Source organism: Arvicanthis niloticus, chromosome 18 (assembly GCF_011762505.2).
Source record: "Arvicanthis niloticus isolate mArvNil1 chromosome 18, mArvNil1.pat.X, whole genome shotgun sequence".
NCBI lineage: Eukaryota > Metazoa > Chordata > Mammalia > Rodentia > Muridae > Arvicanthis > Arvicanthis niloticus.
Window position 1 is genome coordinate 46,331,186 of NC_047675.1, and position 15,319 is coordinate 46,346,504.

The window sequence follows — 15,319 nt, forward strand, 5'->3', positions numbered from 1 at the left end:
CAGCCAAAGGCAGGCAGCTCTTGGCGGCCGCCAGCGTGCGCTCCGGAGGCCTTTTAATCTGGCTTCTGCAGCTCATCTCCCCACCAGCTCCTTCGTGCCCTCCACCCCCTCCACCCCAGCCAGATAAAGCTACTTGAGCAGCCACGTCTGGCAAGTCCCTGTCCCTGTGCAGGTTGCCCCTGGGTCTGGCCGGCTCCAGGCGACACCCGCCCCTCCCTCCTCCGGTGCCCATCCTTTTAGAGGATAGGGGAGTGACAGACAGCCTCAGGGAGACTAGGACTGAAGGAATGGTTGTAGGTAACAGATAGATCTTGAGGACACCAGAGTCTGTTCTCTAGTCACCACGGAACTGTGAAAAAGGGGTTGGCTGTTAGGGATTCTGGGGAAGGGGCCATCAGTAACTGGAGAATGGGGTGTGTGGAAAAGGGCTTGTTCTTTCTGGTTTGGGAGGATCATAATTGATTACAATTTAAGAGAAGAAAAAAAACCCCACTCATATCCAGGCCAGGCCTCCATTCAGATGAATCTCCATCTCTGGGGTGGGACCTGGTATCTGTATTTTGTTATTTATTTATTTTTAAAGATTTATTTTGCCTGGTGTGGTGACATAGGCCTCTTAATTCCAGCAGTCAGGAGGCAGAGGCAGGTGGATCTCTTGAGTTCCAGGACAGCTGGGGCTGAGAAACAGAGAAACCCTGTTTTGAAAAAGGGAAAAAAAATAATAAAAGATTGGTTTTTATATGCATATGCGAATGCCTTCATGTATGTCTGTGTACCGCGTGTGTGTGTGTGTGTGTGTGTGTGTGTGTGTGTGTGTGTGTACGGTGCCCGCGGAGGTCAGAAGAGGGCCGTTGGATCCCCTGAAACTGGAAATCTAGACGGTCGGTCGGAAACCACCGTGTGGGTTCTGCCAGTTAAGTCATTCTCTCCGAGAGCTGCAAGTGCTCAGAACTGCTGAGCTGTCTCCAGTCTTATGTTGTTTGTTTGTTTGTTTTTGTTTTTTTGAGACATTCTTGCTGTGTTCTAGTCAAGCCTGAAAAACTTCATAGACCGAGCTGGTCTCAAACTCACGGTCTGTGGTATCTGCCTCTTTCCACCAAGTGCTGGGATTAAAAGTGTGCCATTATAAAGGCATGTGTCACACCTGGAGTAGCAGACTAATTTATTTTTGTAAGGCTTTCTGCATGTAGCCCAGGCTGGTGATCTCAATCTCTTGTTGTTGTGTGATAAAGGTCTTCTATTCAACGGCTGGCCTCAAGAGTATCTGAGGATGGTTTTGATCTTCTGGTTCTCCTGCCTAGTGCTGGGATTACAGAGTGAGCGAGCCATCACCACCTTTGTACAGCTGAGGAGAAAACCAGTGCCTTGTGCTTCCTGGGCAGTAGTTGTAACATCTAGTCTTGAGCTTTTTTTTTGGGGGGGGGGGGTTGTTTGTTTGTTTTTCCTAAAGACAGGGTTTCTCTGTGTAGACCAGCCTGGCCTTGCACAGCCGTCACAGACACTGCCTTCCTTGCCTCCCCAGTGCTGGGATTTCAAGCGTGTAGCAGCACAGCCTGGCTGGTCTTGAACTCTCAAACAGTCCCATGCTTGGCTTTAGGCCTCTGCACTGTTTTACACCCTTGGTCCTCATACTGGACTGACCTCCCCTAGAGATGACGACCGGGCACCCCGTCGCTGGCTTAAGTATGCCCAGAACCCTTCGCTGTTGCTCTGTGGCTTGTTCTTAAGTTACGATTAGCGGGAGCTTTGGAGATGCTGGGTCAGAGAGAGGGTGCTACACATGGACCCATGACTGTGAGATGGACATGTAGAGGTCCCGATTCCGGGGGTGGGGTTGAGGGAAGCTCAGTTAGTGATACACGTGCCTCAGACAGTGGGCCGAGGCCAGCAGTCAGAGAGGGGCTAACACATGTGGGGGGACCAGTCAACCGGCTGGTATGCATCTCTCAGCCTGTGTGTATGTAGCCTGGGCTGTGGTTCTCAGTGGTGGCCTCTGGTCTAGGGCAGGTAGCATAGCTGTTAAGTGCTTGTTACTGGGTATTTAAGGTGTCCCTGGCACCCACAAGCTCTATAAAGGGTGATGGTGTCCCTGTAATTTCAACACAGATACAGGTCCTCTGTCCCCATATTAAATGACAAGGGGACCCTTTTTCTAGGTATAAATTAGTCCCTGTCCCATTCTGCTGTGTGGAGTTACCCGACTGTTCTGGACAGTTACCTGTCTGTGGGATCACCAAAACCAGCTCAGATGCTTATGTGCAGATACCCTCACCCCACCACCTGCTCAGATGCCTGGGTGCAAAAACCCAACCTCCTGCTCCCTTGGGATCTGTGGGCTGCACTTGGGAGCCTGGGTTTGGGGAGTCACTCCAGCACACACTGCCCCCTCATCTCTGCCCCTCGGCCATCACACGGTGGGCCTGCGGCTGCAGGCAGCCATAAAAGGCATCGATCTGTGAGCTTTTGGTCAGAGCCGTATTGATGTTGGACAGGTTAAGCCGTCCCAAAGGAAAATCCATGTGTTGAGCTGAGAACCAGCAGGCTCGCAAAGGGTGGGGGAGGGGCAGGCTGGGGCTGCAGGTGCAATTTCAACTAACCCTGGGCTTGTCCCTTTCCTGGGGTAGGGGGTTAGGGGCCAGGCCCTGGCAGTATCCTGCCACATATTTGGGGCAGGAGTCTTTCTAGCATCTCCCAGGGCAAGCGGGCACCCCGGATCCAGGCAATCTCTGGCCAATTGGGGATAACCTGGGTCTTTGCATACAGATGGGTCTCTCCAGCCAGGCTTCCTGCTTGTGGTCAGACATTGGACCCATGGGGCAGTGTGCCAGGCTTGATGAGAAGCCAGACTCCAAGATCTCTTCTGTCATGACTTCAGATCTCTCCCCAAGGGACAGGTCGCTGGTGTGGAACGAAGGGTCTGTGTAAACAAGAGTGGATCTTTCCCAGTCGCTGCTGGTGTGCGCCTGCCTTTGTTTTTTGTCAGTGCACTCCGTGCATGGTGTTTTTCTCATTTGTGTAAGGGCAGGAGGGCCCCGATAGTAGCAGGTGCATCTCCAGGTGCAGAAACCTCAGATCAAACAGTTAGGCTATCCCCCTTGCCCCTGTCTTCTGCCACCTGTTTGGTGGCAAAGTCTGGCTTCCCCACTCCACAGCTGAGGAAATGGTTCAAGCGTCTGCCTTCCAGTGCCTACATGGCCACCAGCCTCTCTGAACTGCTGGGGACCCATGGGCTGCTCTCTTGAATGCCTCTGATGACACCCGACCTCCCCTGGATTGGGGAGGCGTATGCCGTAACTGTTTCCCATCCAGGTGACCCTTCCTTGGCTTCTCTTTTTCCTGAGTGTGTGTCTGGTGAGCAGAACTGTGTACATGAGCCATGCCTTTAGTCCTGGGGCCTCGGACCTTGTCATTTAGGCACGGGGTGTGGCCCTTAACTAAAGAACAGCTCAGGTTTCACTAGCTGCTTGTAAGCCTCCGAGTTCAAGGTGCTATGTAGAAGTCCCTGACTTCTGATGTCTCAACTTACTCTTTGAACTTTATGACAGAAAGCAGTGCATGCTGGGTAAAAATCACACTTCAGTTTGTTTCTTTTTTGGGTGTGTGTGCGCGTGTGCATGTGTGTGCGCGTGCATGTATGGTAGATGTGGAAACCCCAGCTTTTGTGTGTTGGAGGTGGCTGCCACAGAGAGAGCTCTTGGTTTTGATTTTTTTTTTAAAGACCTGTTTATTTCCATTTCATATGTACCAGTACCAGTATTTTGCCACTGTGTATATATGTATGCCATGAGCCTGTGGTGGACTCAGAGGCCAGAAGAAAGTATTGGATGGTGTGAGCCACCAAGTAGGTGCCAGGAACCCAATCCAGGTCCTCTGCACGAGCAATAACTCTTAACCACTGAGCCATCTCCATCTCCCCAGCCCCACCCTCTGTTTGTTTGGGTTTTTTGTTGTTGTTGTTGGTTTTTTTTTTTGTTTGTTTTGTTTGTTTTTGTTTTTGAGACAGGGTTTCTCTGTGTAGCCCTGGCTATTCTGAAACTCACTCTGTAGACCAGGCTGGCCTCGAACTCAGAAACCCGCCTGCCTCTGCCTCCCAAGTGCTGGGATTAAAGGCATGCGCCACCACTGCCCGGCTTTGTATTTTTTGTTTTGAGAGAGCCCTCAAACTTTGTTCTGTAGCCCAGGCTGGACAACTGTAGCCAACTGACTGTGTAATAGTGATGACTGAGCTTTGACCTTATGCAAGATTGTCACACTTGTTCATTATGTCTTTGGGGTGCCCCTCTGTCGTGGTGCCAGGCAGCAGTTGCTGTCCACAGTTAGCTGCTGGTTGCAAGGGGAACTTTGCCAGCCACGACAGTGTTGAATTTGTTGGGAGTGTGAATGCTTTGTTGTTGTTATTTGAGACAGGGTTTCCCTGTAGCCCCAGCTGTCCTGGAACTTGACTAGGGCGGCCTTGAACCCACAAGAGATTCACCTGCCTCTGTCTCTGCTGCTGAGGTTAAAGGTGTCTGCCACCATGCTCAGCTGTTTCCAGCCAGAGCCCATGAAATAGGCTGGAGAATTCTGGGAAATAAACTAAGGTATTCTGGGAAGTGCGCCTGAGGCATTCTGGGAAGTAGGCTGGGGGGGGGGAGGGATTCTGAGAAGTTGACTGGAAGTTTGATGGTGTTCGTTCGTACCTTATGCATCGAGCCTTCTACCTGCATGACTGTTCTCAAGTGGGACTCCCTCGTTGGCTAGGCTGGAGAAGGGAATCTGGAGGTAAGCCCCTTAAGTCTTTAAGACAAGTTAAGCAACCCTGAGCTGAAACCCCTAACCACTCCAATATCAGAACCGGTTGTAAACAGCGACGTCGCTTCACAGTAGAAAACTCTATACCTCGAAACTGTTTCATACCTCAAATGATTAAAATTACCATGCAGGGCTGGGGATGTGGCTGGCCAGTTGTTACTGGTCTGGTGTGTGGGAGGCCCTGGGGTCACTCCGGCCTTGGGCCAGGAGAAACCATGCTTAGAGTAATTACTGCTCTCAGAGGGGGTGAAAGTTAAGTTCCCATAACCCATGGTGGGCCTCTCCTTGACACCCGGGGGTGGGGTGGGGTAGGGAGCCGATGCCCTCCAGATTCAGGCTGCCTCAGGCCCCTGTGCATGGACACACATACAAATAAAAAGTAAATAAATTCACTTTAGGCCACGTGTCTTTGTGTGTAGAAAACAGCTTTGGGTCTTGAATGTAGACAGGAATTTTTTCCCCAAGGTAGCTAGCTTACTGTGAACATGCGGATATTCCACCTTTGAAAGGTGCTGGTCCCATTCGTTTCAGGTCAGGACTATGCAGCCTACAGTGACACATAAAGGCCTGGTGGGACGGATGCCACCTGCTCCTTTGCCGGCTCTCACCTGCCCCTGGGTGGAAATGTCGAGAGGAATTGGTCCTGTGCTTAGGCAGACTTGACTGTGAGGGTTGTCTGCCCATGTGGGAATCTCCCGTAGGCTGGCTCCCAGGGAGCTTCCTCAGGCCTGCTGCAGGGTAGGGTCAAGTTTGGGTTGCCCTCGGGCCCAGTTTTGCCAAAGGTTTCCAGTTAGAATTCTGCAGGATGTGGGTATGCTTAAGTTGCCAAGATGACTTGGATGTAAGTGGTTGGTCACTCAGGGGTGCACCCTGGAGACAGTGACATACTTACCCTGGTTTGCAGCTGTTTGTGGAGGAAGTTTTTCTCTGATGGAGGAGGCCATCTTGGCCTAAGGGTACTTGCTCCCCTCCCACGCCCACCCCATCCATCCTCTTCCCGTCCCCGTCTCAGTTGTGAATTTAATGGTGTCTGGGCATGGCATATTGGGTGGTTTTGAAGATGGTAGACCAGTCTGATATTGAGGCATTGTACTGGAACTTTCTTTCCCTCGATCCCTGAGTGACTCTGTCCCCATACATGGTGTTGGGGCGGGGCGTTACTTAGAAGTGGCTGTTCAAAGAACTTCGATGTGCAGTCATCAGTTTATATCCAAGCCCCAAAGACCCAGCTGCCGCTTTGGGGAGCTGTGAGAATGGAGCATTGTGTCTAAGGAGAGCAGGCTGCCCCTGAGATACATCCCAGTCCCCAAAAGGGGCCTTTTAAAGTTTCCGTTGTGTTCCTTTATGTGTGTGTACATCACTGTGTGGGTGTGAAGGTCTGAGGACAACCTGTGGGAAGTTGAGCCTCCTTCCTCCTTCACACTTGAACTGTTGGGCTTGGTGGCCCGGACCTTTCCTGCAGGCCCCGGAACAAGCCACTTGACTGTTTATAATCTGGGGCAAATCCTGAATCTGGTTGGAGTGGCGGGTGAATTTGCTACCGACTGAGAGGGACCCTCCTGGATGGGCCCCTTCCTTACATCCTCTTGAGTCAGCAAGCTAGCAACGTGGAGCCTGAGCACCCCGGGGGGACCCAGCAGCTCCTATGGACTCCGACTGCCCAGGCTCTAGTGTGGCTGCCTGAGGCCTAGACACAGCACTGGGACCCTGGATTTGGGAATCTGTGTGTTTTGTGACTCAGCAGCTTGAGAGAAACTGAATCTTCATTTTGACCCAAACTCCCTTAAGGCTCTCACTTAAACAACTTCAACATGACTTTAGGCTGGAGACACACTCAGCCCCCTATGTTAGCAGAACATGGTCATCTGTTCTCCCCACGGTTGCACTGGGAATCCGAGGGTGACCCTCAAAAGTGCCCAGCCTGTGTTGGAGCCATCGGCTTGCTGGGAACAAGGGGCTTGTAGGCAAAAACCATGGCTTCCATTGGGGTATGCACCTATCTCCTGGCCAGAGGAAATCAGCCTGGCCTTGCTGTCCCCAGCCCTCTTTCGGGAATCCATCTGTGACCACCTCCTGTAGCACCTGCTGATAATGCTGGTAGGTGGCTGTTATGCACCCTGCTCTCCAGCTCCGGGGAGAGGTTTTTCGGGTAACACTCTGTCCCCTCTTCCCAAGTAGCCCCCTGAGGTCTGCTCAACCTCCAGCCAAAACAGGAAATGGGAGTGGAGGGCCTGCCTTGGTGGAGCCTGGGAATCCCTGGGGAGCTGGGTGTCACATGGCTGCAGTGTCCACTGACCATCAACCTGCTGGCCTCTGGCCTGCATACCATGGAGGGAGGCAGGGAGCCTCACTTCTGGACAGCTTGAGTGTTTGTTTTTGGGGACTCGGGGAGGAGGCCAGCAGCGTCACGACAGGGCTCTTGGTAACTGATGAAGCCTGAAGGTGCCATGGGCCACTTGGGGCTCGCTGGGGTGGCAGGCATGGCTGCTGGGTGATGTTGCCTGCCTCTCGAGCTGCACACACCTTGTCCTCGTCCCTCTGTAACAGGCATGGCGCGTGGTGGGCTCCCCAGGACAGTTGCCTGCACTGTCAAGGTGAAGGGTCTCTGACCCTTCCTTGGGCCATTCCCATCCCCCCTGCCTAATGGGTGCTGACTCAGTGTGCGGGACAGAGGTGACAAACTCTGAGCCCAAATGAGGTGTGTCTCTCTCCAGCCTCAGTTGCCCTCTGGGTAAAACACCCAGACTGGACTGGGTAATGGCAGAGTTCCATGTCCAGGAGGCAGGCTGAGCCAGACAGAAGTCAGGCTGAGGAGAGGACATAGTGAGGTCCCTAGTTCCTGTCCCCGATGTTAGTAAGCAGCTGACAAGGGAACACTGGGAAGGAAAGAATCAGCTTTGTCTGCTGAGCCATGTGAGTGGCCCATCTGTCTCACCTGCCCATCGCTGTGGTTGGTGTGTGGGGTCTGCTGATGCGAAAGGTACCTGTGGGTTGAATTCCGGTTATAGAAGCCATGTGCGCACACCTGGCCCCAAGCCAGTATCACCTCCCGCTGTTGTCACCATCCCGGGATGGTGCCAGGCTCTGAGCTGTTACTTTCTTAGTGGCCACCACTGGCCTCCCAACCTCGGGGAGGGAGGGCGCTTTTCTCCAGTGGCTTTTGCCGAGCCGGTTGTGGGTGGCTGTGCAGCCTCCTTCATCTGCCCACGCTAGGCTTCTCATGAAGCACAGCAGCCACTTAGAATAATCGCGTCAAATGTCGCTGCCATCTGTTGCCAGACTTCATCCCTGCTGCCGCCCGGGAACCTCTGAGACTCCAGCCTCCGTAGCTTTGTACCTAGTCAGGTGATTCCTAGGAGGCCGGTGGTGTCAGCTGGCTGAATACTGACTTGTGCAGGGCGAAAGCTGCTGCAACCACAGAGCCTCGTGGCTCTTCCACCTTCCCTCCCTCCCTCCCCCTGACCCTCCCCCAGCCATACTGGGTCCTGCACCCAGGACCTCTCCACGCTAAGAGAGCACTTTACTGTTGAACCCACCCTCAGCCTTCTTTTCACTACTTGTTCTTAAGACGAGTTTTCATCAAGTCTAGGTTGGCGTTAAACCCGTGGTCCCCCTGCCTCAGCACCCGGAGTTCAAGTGCCATCCCTCGCTGTTACCCCTTTCTTTGCACCTTTTCAATCCACCATGTGGAAAACTCCCAAGTTTTTCTGAACACTAAGCCAGAAGGGCCTTTTGACAGCCTGGTGGTTGGTGGACAGGGAAAGGCTTGGGAGGGTACCAAAGGGTCCCCATCTGCCCTCCCATGGCTGCAGGGAACCCCAGAGGCTACTTACACATTATGGCACTCCATGCATGACACTCCATTCGTGCTGTGGGTGGCCCCTCCTGTCCTTGTCACCAGTGCTGAAGTGGGTAACCTCTCCTGTCTCTCTCCCTCATCTGCCTGGCTGCTTTGTCCCCCCTGACCCACAGATCAGAGCCCCTGTCATACCCAGGCCACCCCCACTCGCCTGCTGCTTTCTCCGCTTTCCCTGTCTTGGGTCAGAAGTCACCATCTGCTCTGCTCTCTGGCTCTGATGCCTTGCGAGGAGGTTCCTGGGGGAGCTGACCTTGGGAGCCACGATGGGACAGTATTTAGCAGCCGGGGGTGGGGGGTACACTCAGCCATTGAACATCAGCAGACCTCCCTGCTCCTCCCCCCCCCCCCCGCCCTAGAGAAGCTGCCCCACATGGGTGCGCTCAGAACAAGTCGGCAGCAGCGGCACACATAATAATGAATTTATTATGAAGCCGTCCGGGCTCTGGGGATCACGTGGCACCCCACACTACCGCAGCAGCCGCCAGGTCTCTGCAGCAGGGTGACCCCAGCCTTGTTAGAGCTGCAGAAGCATCGCCCTCTGGGCCACACAGGGCTCACAGGGGGCGGGGATCACAGGGGGAGGGGCGGGGCACCTGGGCTGACCCAGCCTCTGTCTGTTCCAAAACATTTTAGTGTGTGGTAATGAAAAATGTCGGACGGGGCAGATAGAGCATCCAGGTCCACACTGCCTGAGAGCTTTCCTCTGCTGGGCACAGCTTCCCTGGGTGTAATTACCCCAGGGTGAGGGGCTGCTGGGGGAAGGAGGGGGGCGGATTGGTGCTTGAACTAGGCCTTCAGAAAATTCATCTCAGCTATTAGCTGGTAATTACAGAGCAGAAGGAGCAAGCCTGAGGTCTGGTGCCGGGAGGAGCCGGGATGAAAGGGACGGTAATTACCGGCCTCAACGGGAGGGAGGCTGGGCTGATTAATAACTCCTGACGTACTGCAGGAGGGAAGTGGCATTGGAGACACCCCCTCTAGCCAGCCCCCCACCCCCGTGAAGCCTGCTGGGGGGTCAACTGTGCAGGACCAGAGAGAGGTGAGTTGATCAGTATCACCCGCCTGGTGCCCTGGGGTCTCCTTCCTTGGTACTGATGCATCTGGGTGTGTTGGAAACCTAAAGGCATGTTAGAAACTGGGCAGGCAAGGCAGGGTGCACGGAGGCAGCCTGGCTGTCCCCCCCCCCCCCCCCCCCGCAGCTATTTTCTGGCAGGAGAGCCAGAAAGCCGGGGCGAAGTTGAGAGAGAATGTTTGGACGAGGCAGCCTGAAGGAGCCGGTGTAGAGTGCCCAGGAGGCCACTTAGATTTCGGCTCGCTTTCCCACTGAGCTGCTCGCCTGGAGAGCGTGGACTGCACAGGCGGCCCGGGCCTCATCCATCACGGCCCCTTGTACCACAGAGCTTATTCCCCAGCTGTTAAGATAATGAATTCACACGAGCCAGTCCGTAGATGAGGATTCAGTCGACGGCCAGGAGCAGAGAAGTTAATAAATACCCCCTAATGAGGGCAGGGAGAGCAGGCATCCCGTGCCCACCTCTCTCCTTTCCGCTGCCCCTGCCTGCCCGCACCTGAGCCTCTGTGGACCCTGGTACCTGCCTATTGAAATGGCTTCTTCTTCTTCTTATTCAGGCACAGTACAGACACCATCCCCTTATGGGTCTAGTCCAGTGAATAAAGGGAACTCTTCAGCTCCCCCCGCCCCCCCAGGAAAATTTGGCAGTGTATCCTCTTGGGTACCCGAGGCCGTCCCTCCCTACCCCTCCCCCCACCAGCCCCGTGTGCGCATGTGAGGAATGGTGTTAATTTTAGACTCCCCCTAATGAAGCCGCTCATTTGGAAATCTATTTTAAGTGAGCTGACATCAGAGCAGCTTCCCAAGCTGGGAACATACTAATACCTCCAGGACCTAGGCTTGGGGGACACCCCCCTCCCAAGGGTGGGAGAGAGGGGCAGCCATGCCCTGGGCAGGAGACTGCTGGAGGCCCCACAAATGCGTTCCCTGCTCTCTGACGGGTGGGGTTCTATCTGGGTCACCCACAGGAACATGATGGGGGCACCTTGATAGCATGTGATATGGGGAGGTCCTTCCCACAACAAATCTTATCTGCCATCCTGCCAAGCCTGGTGGGCCCAGCATATCTGCTCGAACCCCTCGGCATCTTAAGGGTCCCTCCGTGGCACTGTCCTCTCCTCAGATTTGGGGGATGGGCCTGCAGCTGTACAGTGAGCTGCTGCTCCCAGCATCTCATCTGCCTTGCTGCCCGCCTGGTGCTGGTGGTTGGGTGGGGTACAGGCACTTGGATCCCCCTGCTGGGTCTGAAGCAGCTTGCTTCACACAGGACATAGCTCTTCCCCGGAGTGGGAAGTGGGTCCTGCTCTGGCCCACCCTTGTGCTGGACCTACCCACTCATATCTATGGAGTGAGTGCAAGGACACAGTCCCTGAACGGAATGAGGGGTGGAGGCCTGTGATGGTTCCTGAGGTGGCTTCATGGCGTTAGCAGAGGCTGAGGGTCAGGTCTGTTGGCAGATTGGTGTTTCTTGGCTTCTGATGGGCTCAGGTGAGCAGCTTGTTCCCAATCCTATGCTCCAAAGTTGGTGTGGCAAGTAGGTTAGGGTCTCCTAGTGCCTGGAGTCTCTGTGGGCCCATGACAGAAAAGGCTCATCCTGGCTGGTCCAGCTCAAGGTGCTGCGTATCTGCTCCAGGGACTGGAAGGCAAGAAGGGGTTATCTCCCCCCCCCCCCCAATCCTCCTCAAGCTTAAAACAATGTATTCGTTGGAAGTGAGTTGTCAGAGCCGTTCACATACAGACCTGTCTCTGTGTCTTGCAGGGATGAGTGACAAGACTTGGGGACATGTTTTAAATCACTGGAGTCGTGTAGTTCTGAGTGATGAGGCAGGGCTCGGGCTGAGCCTCGGGATGTGAGGGGGGTAAGAACATTACCATTCAGCTGTGGCAGCAGGCCAGCCTCGGTGCACCTGGCCTCAGCCTCAGTATGCTCCTGCCTTCAGTTTCACCGTCTGCATTCCCTGAAATCTAAGGATAGCTAAGATGCTGATCACAAAGAGGGGTGATAGACAATGGCTTAATATTAGGCTTGGCCACTTCCTAAGCTCCCTGTGTGACTGTCTACGTCACTGGTTCTGAACCTTCTTAATAAATACTGTGACCCTTTAATACAGTTCCTCATGTTGTGGTGACCTCCAGTCATAAAAATGGTTTCATTGCTCCTGCGTAACTGTAATTTTGCAACTGCTAGGAGTTGTAATATAAACAAATGCTTGCTTTTTCCGATGGTCTTAGGTGACCCCTGTGAGAAAGTCATTCAACCTCCCAAAGAAGTCAGGACCCACGGGTTGAGAACTCCACTAGTTTAGAGAGACACCCTGATTGGATCTTAGGAGCTGTTCCCAGGATGCCATGGCTACCCGATCCTCTCTACAGAGAGGGCCTGGTATGGAGGCAGGTCAGCCTCAAGGCTCAGCAGCCTGCTGCTCCGAGACATGACCCCATGCACCACAGGACCTGGCCACAACTGGAAGCTAGCCTGCTTGCTCTGGGAATCCTTTGCTGCCCGGTAGCAGCCTTTGCTGGTACGCACAACCTCAGTGTCCTTCTTGTGAAGCCTCTGTCCTGCTGGCCTTATTTTGGGGGCACCCATTTGGAGGAAGCAGGAGCCAGGGGACGATGGGATGTTCGTGAGAAATTATTCTGTGGTGCGGTCTTTGTGAAGCTGGGCCTCTTCCACAAATGACGGGAAGCAGCTCAATACCGGATAGCGACTGGAAAAGCTGAAGGAAAGAAGTGTGGGGTGGCCCCGGGCTCATCTTCCCTCTGTGGGAGAGGCCAGTCTGTCCAGGCTGCAAAGTGGTTTGGAAGGTGGATTTCATTCTTTAGTGACTTCAGACCCTGGGACCTAGGGAAGGGCTTCACCAGGACCTGCAGTGAGCTGTATCTTTCGCCATCATCCCCTCATGCCTGGGGGAGATTGGAGATGAGGAGAATGAGGAGGAGACTGGACCTGGCCTGAGAGAGATTTAGGCACTGGGGGGTATGCATTGATCCCACACAGACAGACCTCAGTTTTCCTTCTCTGTACTATGGGGCAGTTGTTGAGCCGGCCTTCTGATGCTGTAGTAGATGTCACAGTTCCGTGCCTGTCAGCTGCTGCTTGCATTGTCTTATCAGGCATTCTGGCCCCTGCCTCATCTCTCTCCTCGACCCCTGGGTCTGGTGGGACCCTGCATATGGCGCGTCCTGGTACTCTACAGGCCTGGCTCTGGGGAGCTGATCCAGCGTTGAGCTTCACCAGGGTGTCTTCAGACCCATGGGGGCCAGCTGGACTGTGGGGGATGGATCCGCTGTCTGCAACGCTGGCTGTGCTCCGCTCTCGTGGCCCCCGGCTCTCGCTGCATGCCGCTGCGGCGCCATGGCGCTGGCGCTCTGCTCTCTGGGTGACACTGGTTCTTCTTTTCCTGTTTCAGGCATGAGCCATGAGTCCAAGTCCCCTTCAATAGGGATGCTTTCCACGGCGACCAGGACCACCGCCACCGTCAACCCCCTCACCCCCTCGCCACTCAATGGCGCCCTGGTGCCCACCGGTAGCCCGGCCACCAGCAGTGCGCTGTCGGCCCAGGCCGCGCCATCCTCCAGCTTTGCTGCCGCGCTGCGCAAGCTCGCCAAACAGGCAGAGGAGCCCAGAGGTAAGAGGCACCCGGCCACTAGCTCGTGGGATGTCCCCTGCCCACTGTGCATCTCTCTGGCTGGCATGGCCACAGGAGACAGCTGTCTGCAGCCTGTGGTGCACCTGCATCTCCCCTTCCCCACCACATCCAGGCAGAGCTGGCCCGGGTGCAGCTGTCATCATACCTCTGGCCCTGACCCCTGACATCTGACGCCAGCCCTGCACCCTGCTTCACTGTGCCTTCCTCTCTGCCTGCCTCTGCCCTCCGCAGCTTCAATGGCTACTGTAGAAGCTCATTGGTGGGCAAGCGGACTTGCCATTGGGGACGCCTTCTGAAACCTCCCGAGCTGGGGACATTGTGTGGCTTTGGGCAAAGGCTGGCTCTTTCTGAATTTGGTCTCGTTGACACAAGGTTCTCTTAGGTCCCCTTCGGCTCTGGCTTTGGACACGTCTTGTGTCCTGTGATGACCGTGCTGATCAGAGGACTACCAATGGCACAGATGGGTCGGTTTATGCCTCAACACGTGAGCTCTTGAGATTCTGGCAACTCCTGGACTCACTGCTTGGAGAGGCAGGTGGCCATAGTATGGAAACCAGGAGCCATCTGCCTTGTCTCAAAGGCCCCAGGCCATGGGGTTCTGCAGGAGCCACAGTGGCTCTGCTTACACTCAGGCTTGCAGAGGAATGGAAGTTCGCTCTGGATGAATAGGCCAGGATTTCCTGATTTCCCAGAGTTCTCTGCCCTGGTGGCTGGCAGAGGTGAGGGGCCCAGAGCAGGAGGGGAGGTATTCCATGTCCGTCCACCCAGTGGAGGAAGGCTTCTGACAAAGGACCACAACGGAGCCGGTCCACCTTGGTTGGGTGCTGGCCGGGTTCTGGTGACCCTGAGTAAGAAGCTGATCTGCCTACCTCTGCCACCCTGGGCTCTCCCGTTGTCTAGCACAATCCTAGGGTTTACTGGTCAGGCCAAATACCAGAGGCTGCAGGACTCAGTGAGTGGAAACATGGTCAGTGGTGAACAACAGGCACGTTATCTACTGTGCCTGTCGCTTCTTGGCTGTGACCTGGCCATCTGATGCCTAGGGACTTTGTGCCACGCCAGGACAAGGAAGTGACGGCTGGCAGTGCTGCTGACTGAGACTTCTCTCCGCCGGCTTGTCTCCTGCGTCCTCGCCACGTGCAGATGGGGACCTCGGGCTTGAGGTGCTTAGTGTCTATGGATACAGGGTAGCTTAGGGACCCTGGGACATCCTGACACTGGTGTCCAGCTGGGCCTGGGCCCTCGTCTGCTACCTTAACTGGAAACTAGGTGTCTTGGCAGCACAGCGAGGTTAAGGCCTACCTGCTAGTCTCCAGTTTCTCGTCTGTCTCCAGGACTTGGAGTGATTCTTTATCACCCCGGTTTTGACCCTGGTGCTGCTGGGATGGCATGTTGTACAGATACTAACGCTGCCACTCAGAGGTCACGTTGTGAATCCTCCTGTCCCCTGCCACCTTCAGCTGTCGAGAACTTTTGAGGACTTGGACAGTTGGAACTAAGAATTTCAAGCAAGTGGCCCTGGCTTAATAAGCCACCAGGGCGCCAGGGAGCTTGGTTTGAGAGCTGTGGGGGGTCTGGATTTGCCTCCTGGGCTGCCGGTTGTCAGCTTATTGGAAGTCTGGCTAAGCAGGTGCTCCCAGAATACCTACCTCACTCCCCAAGCCATATTTTAAATGGTGGTGGGGGTGTTTGTTTGTTTGTTTGTTTGAGAGGCCTTCTGTGTAGCCCTGGCTGTCCTGGATCTCACTCTGTAGACCAGGCTGACCTCACAATCAGAGATCTACCTGCCTCTCACCCTCCACAGTCCTGGGATTAAAGACATGTGCCACTACCACCTGGTTTAATTTTTTTTTTTTTTTTTTTTTTTGAGATCAGATGTCTTGTAGCCCAGGTTAGCCTGGAACTGTGTGTAGCTGAGGGGGACCTTGTAGCCCAGGTTAGCCT

General features: G+C 54.6%; 1 protein-coding gene across 10 annotated transcripts in view; it reads left to right on the forward strand.

The window, feature by feature from the left end:
* Gse1 (Gse1 coiled-coil protein) overlaps positions 1–15,319 on the forward strand; it is a 361,982-nt gene that overhangs the window by 320,382 nt on the left and 26,281 nt on the right. For 6 of the 10 annotated variants that reach the window (XM_076915970.1, XM_076915969.1, XM_034522890.2 and 3 more), the window contains one exon: positions 13,136–13,354. The exons of 3 other annotated variants lie outside the window; for them this stretch is intronic. In XM_076915970.1, the coding sequence (XP_076772085.1) occupies positions 13,136–13,354 (219 nt within the window). Of the gene's footprint in view, positions 1–12,093; positions 12,245–13,135; positions 13,355–15,319 lie in introns of those variants that run through there. One more of the 10 variants, XM_076915972.1, reaches the window with a different exon arrangement.